At 33.1% G+C, this 10,674-nt stretch overlaps 1 protein-coding gene across 1 annotated transcript; it reads left to right on the top strand.

Annotated features, from left to right (window-relative positions):
• On the top strand, positions 1-8,924 carry LOC118441713 (fatty acid synthase). Its single transcript, XM_035866459.2, has 19 exons — positions 1-256; positions 344-594; positions 689-920; positions 1,025-1,443; positions 1,506-1,799; positions 1,883-2,090; positions 2,193-2,353; positions 2,438-2,749; positions 2,845-3,350; positions 3,437-3,741; positions 3,837-4,241; positions 4,344-5,371; positions 5,434-5,675; positions 5,775-6,468; positions 6,552-7,383; positions 7,584-8,044; positions 8,136-8,390; positions 8,455-8,709; positions 8,781-8,924. The coding sequence occupies exons 1-19, from the start codon at positions 67-69 to the stop codon at positions 8,922-8,924; spliced, it is 7,194 nt and encodes a 2,397-aa protein (XP_035722352.2). The 5' UTR covers positions 1-66.
• Positions 8,925-10,674: the final 1,750 nt, after the last annotated feature.

Genomic DNA, 10,674 nt, shown 5'->3' on the forward strand with positions numbered 1-10,674 from the left:
AGTCACAGTATCAGTTTCATTTCAAATTTCTATATTCTATTTTGATATAGAGAAACGAGAAACATCATGAGCGAGTATAAAGTACCAAAAGAATCTTACAGATTCTTCAAATATGCTAAACCAGAACCCGGCGAAGAAGTTGTTATTTCTGGATTCGCTGGTAGATTTCCAGAATCCAATAATGTAGAGATATTAAAAGAAAATATTTTCAAATTCAAAGATTGTATCACGGAAGACGATCGTCGTTGGAAACTAGGTATCGATTTTACGTAGATGATTTTGTTTTATTTAACAGAATAAGCTAATTTAAAATTAATACTTTTCTATTGTTATATTTCATAAGAACATCCGGAAATTCCACGACGGAGTGGCAAAATTGACAACATTCAGAAATTCGATGCATCATTTTTTGGAATTAATTATAAGCAAGCCCATACAATGGATCCTATGTGCAGAATGTTCCTCGAACATGCTTACGAAGCTATCGTAGATGCTGGAATTAATCCAGAAGATATGCATGGAACAAGGACAGGTGTATTCATAGGTTCATGTTTCTCCGAAACCGAGAAAATTTGGTCCTACGACAAACTCGATGTAGGCAAAATATAATGATCAACAATTATAGATCAGATAGATAGGATTATTTATGTGAATGGATAAGACGAAATATACGTCTCTTTAACTTTAGATACATGGTTATGGTATCACGGGCTGCAACAGAGGTATATTGGCTAACAAAATTTCATATTGGTTGGGTGTAACCGGACCATCGTATACCGTCGACACAGCGTGCAGTTCAAGTCTTTACGCGATGGAACACGCTTATAAGGCTATACGTATCGGACAATGCGATTACGCGATAGTCGGTGGATCAAATCTTTGCCTTCATCCATACATAACTCTGCAATTTAGCCGTTTAGGTATTGATTATGTCAATTCGTTTGAGAAATGTTTCCTTTTTTCTCGGAAATCATCATATAAAAGTATTTTACAATAATATTCAATATATGGATCTTTTTAATAGGGGTCCTGTCTCAGGATGGTCGTTGCAAATGTTTTGATGCTGATGCATCTGGTTACACGCGTAGTGAATCCGTCGCTATAGCATTTTTGCAAAAAGCAAAAAATGCCAAGAGAATCTATGGCACGGTATTTCATGCGAAAACAAATTGCGATGGTTATAAAAAAGAGGGAATAACGTTTCCTTCTAGCGAAATGCAGAGTGCTCTTCTTAAAGAATTTTATGAAGAATGCGATATACCAACGAATTCTATTAATTACATCGAAGCTCATGGTACCGGAACGAAAGTCGGTGATCCTGAAGAATTGAATGCCATAGATCGGGTCTTCACTAAAGGTAGAACTAATCCTCTTAAAATTGGTTCCATTAAAGGAAATTTAGGTCATACCGAACCAGCCAGTGGAGTTTGTTCTATTGCTAAGGTAAAGATTGTTTGAAGCGTAACACGAGAGAATTTCTTATATCTTTCTTCGATATTTTATAGGCAATAATATCAATGGAGTCTGGTCTAATACCGCCAAATATTAATTTTAATCAGCCACGCAAAGACGTAAAATGTTTTACAGAAGGGCGAATTAAGGTCGTTACCGAGGTAACTCCGTTAGATGGCCAATACATAGGCATTAATTCTTTCGGCTTTGGCGGTGCTAATGCTCACGTTTTACTCCAATCAAACCCGAAAACAAAGATCAATAAAGGTTTACCAAATGATGATTTGCCCAGGCTCGTGGCTGTTTCTGGACGTACCGAAGAAGCAGTAGTAACCATATTAAATGATGTACGCATAACTTCTTAATAGAGGAAACAAAGATACTGTTTGTTAGGATCATATAAATAAAATTTCAACATCTTTTTCCATAGATCGATAATCGACCGGTAGACGTTGAATTTATACGTCTTTTTCATGATATTCATCTTAAAGAAATATCAGGTCATTTATATCGAGGATATACGATAACAGGCGTTAGAAAATCTGATAAGAAAATAAGGGAGATTGAAAATTATTCTAATATCAAAAAGCCAATATGGTTTGTCTTTTCTGGATTGGGATCGCAGTGGCCTGGAATGGGTATGGACATTTTTGTCGTTCGTTCAATGTTTCTTTGTAAACATTAAAATCTATAAAAATAATGATTATTGCAATGATTAAATGGAATAAAAAATTTATTAGGACAAGCTCTAATGAGATTTCCTATATTTGCCAAAGCAATAGAGAAATGCGACGTTGTTTTAAAACCGCGTAAGCTCAATATTTATGAGATTTTAACTAAAAAAGACAATAGTATGTTCGACAATATCTTGCACTCGTTCGTCGGAATTGCTGCGATTCAGGTAAATTTGACAAATATTTTGCCATTTTCGAGTTTCGCATTCATTCGATAAGATCTGATAAAGTGAAACATAATTGTGAAACAGATTGGTTTGGTAAATCTTTTAACTTCTGTGGGCGTAATACCGGACTACATAATCGGACATTCCTTTGGTGAACTTGGTTGTGCATACGCAGATGGATGTTTTACTACGGAGGAAATGATATTGGCAGCGTATTCACGAGGATTGATACAAACCAAAGTATCTCATAATTCTATGGCCACAATAGAACTTGGTTATGAAGATATCAAAGATTTGTGTCCTCCTGATATCAACGTCAAATGTTACAAGGGACCTGAAAGTTCAATTATTAGCGGACCGGCAGAATCTATCAAAGCATTTGTTGAAAAACTTCAGGTTCGTTTGAAATCAATTAGGATCTATCCAATAAAAATAATGATTAGAATGATTTTTTTTTCTATTAGCTCGTGTAATATATTCATGTTCGACAGGCAAACAAAATTTTTGCTAAAGAGATATCGTGCTATAATATACCTTGTAATAGCCGTTATATCGCAGCAGCTGGATCGAAACTTTTGGCATATTTGAAAGAAGTGATACCAGTGGCTAGGCCTCGAAGTCAAAAATGGCTTAGTACATCGGTACCATACAATGAATGGTCGACATCAGCCGCACAATTCTCGTCGGCCGAGTATCATACAAATAATTTGCTGAAACCTGTACTTTTTGAGGAAATCTTAACCCTTGTCCATGACAATGCTATTATCATTGAAATTGCACCGCATGGTTTATTACAAGCGATTTTAAGAAAATCATTGCAACCAACAGTAACGAATATTACATTAATTCAACGAGATCATAAAGAGAACGTGGAAGTTTTTTTGCAAGGATTAGGAAAGCTCTATAATGCTGGTTTACAACTTGATCTTGCTAAATTATATCCACCCGTAGAATATCCGGTTAGTCGAGGTACTCCAATGATATCTCCGCTCATTAGGTAGGATTCGAATTTTTAGCCAATAATTTGAAAGTTCTTTTTGTCTGTAAATGTAATGTAGAAGTTCAATATTATAACGTGTTTAGATGGGAACATTCGGATGATTGGTTCGTAGCATATTACAAAACGCAAGAGAGAATTATTTCCGGAGAACGAATGGTTGAAATATCAATCATCGATGAAGATTTCGAGTACATAAGCGGACACGTAATCGATGACAGAAATTTGTTTCCCGCAACAGGGTATTTATATCTGGTTTGGGAAACTTTAGGTATGATGATAGGAAAATTGTACATGGATGTATCCGTTGTCATTAAAAATGTAAAGTTTAATCGAGCTACCACCATTCCCAAAGAAGGCAAAGTTGAAATGACTGTCATGATTCAAAAAGGTAATTACTTTCTATTATGTGTAAACTATTTTTTATATATGAAAATATTTTTTTTTGTATATTTCATATATAAAAATTGATTTACAAATGAATAGGAACCGGTAATTTCGAAGTGATCGAAGGGGGTGCAGCTATTGTTACCGGGGCAATTCACGTTGCAACAAACTTATCGAAAGAGAAAATATTGCTTGATATGATCAACAAAAATTTTAACAACGAGGAAGAAGTATTAGACGCGAAAGATATCTATAAGGAGTTGAAGCTACGTGGTTATCAATATAGTGGTTACTTCCGAAGTTTGCGGAGTTCCTCAGTTTCGGGAAATAAAGGACATATCGAATGGAAAAAGAATTGGGTAGCGTTCCTGGATAACATATTACAGATGAAAATTATCAATTTAGATACTAGAGGTTTATTTGTACCTACTGGAATTAGAAAAGTGGTAATAGATATTAAAGCTCATCAACAATATCTTCAAAGTTTGCCCACTAATGAACAATGTAAATATTTATTGTCAATGCAATTATTATCGATAATATATATCGACTCCCATTATATCTCATCATTATTCATATATAATGCCACTTATTTTCTTATTTTAGATATACCTGTACGATTATATGAGGATCTTGATATAGTTGTAGCCGGGGGTGTAGTAATGTATGGTATTAAAGCTAGTGCGATTACTCGAAGAAGACCTATCTGTGATCCAATTATCGAAGAACACAAATTCATTGCTCATCGCGATAAAAAGGAAGTGTCATTACGTGAAATATTAACGTTATCTATGCACATTACTCTTGAGAATATACCAATCATTAAGGTGAAAACAGTAGAACTCATTGAGTATAATGACGATATATCAGCAGAGAAGCTCGTTTCTCCGATTTTATTAAATATTTTAAGCAAGTTGCCTTTGATTCAAGCAAACGTTAACGTATTTGCACCAACAAACAAATTCGACGAGGAAAATATTCCTAAAGATATTACAGTTTCAGAATCGAAAAGGATACATGTAGATGATACCGCGTTATTAGCAGTTGGATGTGGTTTGTTAAGTAAAGAAAATAAGGATAATTTAAAACTACTTTTAAAGTCTACAATAGATGGAGCTTTCATTTTATCGCGTGAAAAAACTAATACGCCATTGGATTTATCAATTTTAGAAAGATTGAAATTAAATATAGTTTTGGAGAAACGTACCTCCGAGGAATCCTGGGTATTATTAAGGAAGATAAAGAAAATTTCAAAAAATACTTCGTTTATTAATGTCAACAGCAATAAATTTAATTGGTTGCAACAAGTCCAAACAATACTTGCCAATGAAACAGAATTGAATATCAGTAAGACAAGAGTAATACTTGTTGAGGAAGGAAACATTGAGTCTGGTCTCTTAGGATTCATTAATTGTTTACAAAAAGAACCTGGCGGTGATATCTTCCGTGCTGTTTTAATTCAAGATCTCAAAGCCCCGAAATTTTCTTTAGAATTACCCCTTTATTCCGAACAACTCGAAATGGATCTTACTATTAATGTTTTACGACCAGGGAACATTTGGGGATCATATAGGCATCAATTACTTCCACCTTCCAATCTCAAGCCTTGCCATCATGCCTTAATTACACAATCGGTATGTGAAAAAACATTTTATAAATACATATCATGAAGTAATACAATAATATTTCTTAACAGTTACGTGGAGATTTAAGTTCGTTACATTGGGTTGAAGGGCCAGTTATGAAGAACAATGAAAATACAGATCTTATTCATATTCATTATGCATCGTTAAATTTTAAAGATATTATGCTGGCAACAAATAAAATAGTACTAGAAGCAATAATAAATGACAGAAAAGAATTAGATTATGCACTTGGATTTGAATATAGCGGAATTAATATCGATGGCCAACGTATTATGGGAATTTCTGTAAACAAGTGAGCTCTAAATAAAAATTACAAGATTTATATTTAATCCCTCATATAATATAATAGAAAATAAAGGGAAATTAAATAAATAACATTTTTTTTTTCTAGATGTCTATCAAATTTTATTCACATAAACAAATTTTTTACGTGGAACGTACCTGAAAGTTGGAGTTTAGAGGATGCAGCAACGGTACCATGTGTATATTGTACAAGTATCATTGCCCTTTATATAAATGGGAAAATGAAGAAGGGCGACAAAGTACTTATTCATGCTGGTACTGGTGGTATTGGCCAAGCAGCGATTAACTTGGCCCTTCACGAAGGTTGTGAAGTATTTACTACTGTCGGTACACCAGAAAAACGTAAATTTATTAAAGAGACATTTCCCAGTATCGATGATAATCATATCGGAAATTCTCGTGATACTAGCTTCGAACAAATGATTTTGAAAGAAACCAATGGTATAGGTGTAGATATAGTTTTAAATTCTTTGTCGGAAGAAAAACTTTTAGCATCTCTGCGTTGTTTGACCTACGAGGGACGATTTTTAGAAATTGGAAAGTTCGACATAATTGCAAATAATACATTAAATATAGAATTCTTTAAGAAGGGAATCAGTTTTCATGCCATTATGTTAGATAAAATTATAAATATACACACCGAAGTTTCAATTGAAGTCAATTCGATATTAAACAGACTTATTAAAGAGAATGGTGTCAAACCAATTGTTAGAACTGTCTTTGGCAAAGATCAAATAGAGACAGCATTTAGATTTATGGCCGCTGGAAAACATATTGGAAAAGTAAGTAGACGTTAGTCGTTTGAATATGCTTTATGCTTGAACTATTTTAAATTATAACTTGAAATCCATTTTAAATGTCATAGGTACTCATAAAGATTCGCGAAGAGAATGAATCATTAAATACACCAATCTTGGCTGAGCCCACTTACATATGTTTTCCGAATAAAAGTTATATAGTTCTTGGTGGCTTGGGAGGTTTTGGTTTAGAATTAATCGATTGGTTGGTTCTTCGAAATGCTCAAAATATTGTTATTACTTCGCGAAACGGCATAAAGAATGGCTATCAACGCATGAGAATTAAAATATGGGAATCATATGGAGTAAATATTAAAATCCTTGTCGGTCTCAATACGGCTAAACGAAAAGATTGCGAGCTTGTAGTGAAAACAGCGATAGATAAAGGTCCCGTCGATGGTATATTCAATCTTGCGGTTTCTTTGAAAGACGGTATTTGTAGAAATCAAACGCCAAAAACTTTTGAAGAATCTTTCAAAGGAAAAGCTTGGACCACGAAATGTTTGGATGAGGTAACTAGAAAACTTTGTCCAGATCTTCGACACTTCGTAGTCTTCTCTTCTGTTTCGTGCGGAAGAGGAAATGCTGGTCAAACGAATTACGGTATGGCTAATTCCGTTATGGAAAGAATATGCGAAAAAAGAGTAGAAGAAGGTTTACCTGGATTAGCTATCCAATGGGGAGCAATTGGAGACGTCGGTCTTGTTGCGGACATGCAGAATAACGATAAGGAACTTATTATCGGTGGTACTCTACAGCAAAAAATAACATCATGTTTACAAGAACTCAATAGATTTTTGCTACAGGATAAACCTATAGTTGCTAGTATGGTAGTCGCTGAAAAGCAAACAAGTATCAATGGTGTAGATAATGTTGTAGGGACTGTCTTAAATATTATGGGTATGTTTCATATAAATCCATAATATTATTATTTTATTATTGTTATTATCATCGTAATTTTATGATAATTTGTGATGGGTTTCAACCAAGTCACATATTATTTTATATCTACCTATGTGTTTGTACTTGTAATATTTTTTTTGTTTAATATACTTTCAAACAATCTTTATTTCTTTAAAAGTACGAATTTTTGATTGCAGGCATTAAAGATTTGAAGACTGTCAGTCATCACACTTCCTTGGCTGAACTTGGAATGGATTCAATGATGGCTGTAGAAATAAAACAGACATTAGAACGTGAATACGAAATATATCTTACCGCGCAAGATATTCGAAGCTTAAATTTCGCTAAACTCATGGAAATGAATAATAAAGAAACAGAAAATAAAAATCGTAATGAAACTGCTACAAAAGAAATATTAGCTGGTACAAAGATATTGATGCAATTGTTCGGTGAAAAACTTTCCTCCGAAATAATTATCCAGCTTAAAACTAATCCAGAGGAAGGTCGAAAAGAGATATTTTTCGTCCCAGGAATCGAAGGCTATGGTAGTATTTTCAAAACATTAGAATCGAAAATTAAATCGCCTGCAAGTTGTTTCCAACTGGCTACAAATTATGAATTGAAAACTGTAGAGGAAATGGCCGATTTACTTTTACCGGTATACCCTCTTGCTAAAGAAATATTTAATTGAATTAAATATTATTTCATTTTATACATTAGCATAATGTATATAACTTTACATATTGTAGCATTTATTAGAAAAACTTAAAGATCGAACTGATTTCACGTTAGTGGGATATTCATTCGGATCGCTTATAACTATTGAACTCACACGAAAATTAGAAGTTATAGGATTTAATGGCCAGCTAATTTTGATAGATGGTGCCCCTCAGCAAATGAAAACACTTATAAATCAACATATGTATTCGTCATCCGAGGAAGAATTGGAAAGCAACATTCTGCTTGGCATCATGGACGCATTTACACCTACTAACAGTGAACAGGTATATTTGAATCGCAATGTTTGATTGCAAGATTTTATATTAACTTATAAATATTATTTTCCAGCTTGTACTTGAATTAGGAAAATGTAAGACGTGGGATGAGAAAATAAATGCATTCTTTAATGCCATATCTCCTGAGCACAAGCAAATGTATTTGGAATTGGATCAAAGAAGCGCTATTTTCTCATTTTATACGAGATTGAAAGCAGTCATAAAATATAATCCGGAACCAATGCCATATATAAGAGCACCAATAACATTATTTAAACCAATGTTGTCGTCTGTACAATACGCACAATACGATTATGGATTACAACATGTAAGTTGTACAAATTTATATGTATTATAAAGATAATAACTAATTTTACTATGAAATCTTATTATTTTCAGATAACTGAAAGCAAAGTGAAAGTACATGTTGTTGATGGCAATCATGTCACAATGTTAGAACATATGAAAATTGCAATGGTAATTAATGATGAACTATTTGAGGATAGTCAAGAATTGAAAGAAAATCTAATGAAAGAAAACTAATAAAAATAAAATTAATACAAGTAATATATGTATATTTACGTATTATAAGATTTAGTTTTAAATCCATTAGTATCATTTTGCTATTTATAAAGTAGGGTTGCCATATATCCGGGAAAATTTGGAGGAGATTTCGAATGCGAAAAAGATTTTTTTTTATTTAAATATACTGCATAAATGTTGTCTATGATGTCCTGTATATTATCATCGATAGATACATTTACAAATATATTATTTAATTTTACTTGTATCTTTTAATATCGTATTCCCTGAATGAATATAACATATATAGCATATATTATATTTTAGTTATGTAATATGAAGCAAAATATTTGAAGGTGGATAAATATATGTACATTTCAAGTGAAAATTTACGTAACTATATTTTATTTATATGCATACGTACGACATACATGTTAATCTGGAACTAAAATGGTGAATTTGGTATGTATCGTTAATCGATCATTTTCGTTGTCATATGTATGAAGGAAGGAAAAAAATTGGATGGTAATGAGGAAAGAAAGCCGTATCGTATTTTTATACAAACTATTTGTAAGGAAACACTATTTTTTGTTACGATTCTTTTAAAAGAAAATAATGATTTTTAAAACATTCGGTAAAGTTAATTCCTCGTTTAAATTTTCATCTTTAAAATGAAATTTTGTTCATCAAAATCTGCCAAGAATTACGTCTACATTCATTGTTGACGTAAAACATAATAAAACTAGAAATAACGAACAGCCATAGACTATTGGTTTCATTATAGTTCAATCATAATTATAACGACCAACTAAGCTGTTTACTACATTTTGTTCGAAGCATATGTGATTTCAGTGATAGGTATGAATAAAATATGAATTATGAATACAAGCGCGTAACGACGCAATAGATGCATGTTTCTATCATGTTCCTATCATGCGTCTATTGCAACGTTACCCGCTTGTATAAGATTGTATTGGTTATTCTTCTCTCACGTGTATATAATAATTGGTTTCCTGTGGATTAGAGCAAGTAGCTTAGTAGAATGTGAACTCACTCTTATCTCTAATATGTATTTTATCTTTGATGGTAGCGTGCGTCACGTAATGTTTTGATCGGTACGCATATGCTTCAAGATAAAACCATAAAGAATAATAAATATAATTAACACATAAGATAATTAATATATAAATTTGCAAATATATAGAAATTATCTTTGAATTTAATTATATCTTATCTGTATGCCTATAAAAGTATTATTGGCAATGTAAAGTGCTAATATTTTAGTGTTTAATCAAAATTAGCTCGAAGTGATTTTGAAAATACATTGAAATATGCAGCCATTCGCTCGATAATACTTGCGTTAAAAGATTAGACTTTGCAAGTAATATCGACCCAGGTCTCACTACGTGGAAGTTGCTGCATGTGGAGACCCACGGACTAACGGTGACTCTACTCTAAAATTCGCGTTCCGCGATACCGATCCGCTATACCTTTCCGCTTCAATGCACTGGCTTCTTAACTAACAGGGTATGCGTAGCTTTGCTACTACACACCTCTTACAGATAGCTCCACCATTTGCACCGTCCGCTTCAGACATAACGGATTATTAAGCACATCTGAATTCGTGCTTTCCGAATGACGAACAACCAAAGCGCACTCCTTAGAAATACTAATCGCGTCGCGACACTCACGTGTGTGTTATAATTACGTAGATTCTACTGTTAAGCCGAAATTCGCGAAGTACCCCCATCGAAATTTTGAAGAAATCAAA

Source organism: Vespa mandarinia, chromosome 5, assembly GCF_050613455.1.
Source record: "Vespa mandarinia isolate Hongniang chromosome 5, ASM5061345v1, whole genome shotgun sequence".
Lineage (NCBI taxonomy): Eukaryota > Metazoa > Arthropoda > Insecta > Hymenoptera > Vespidae > Vespa > Vespa mandarinia.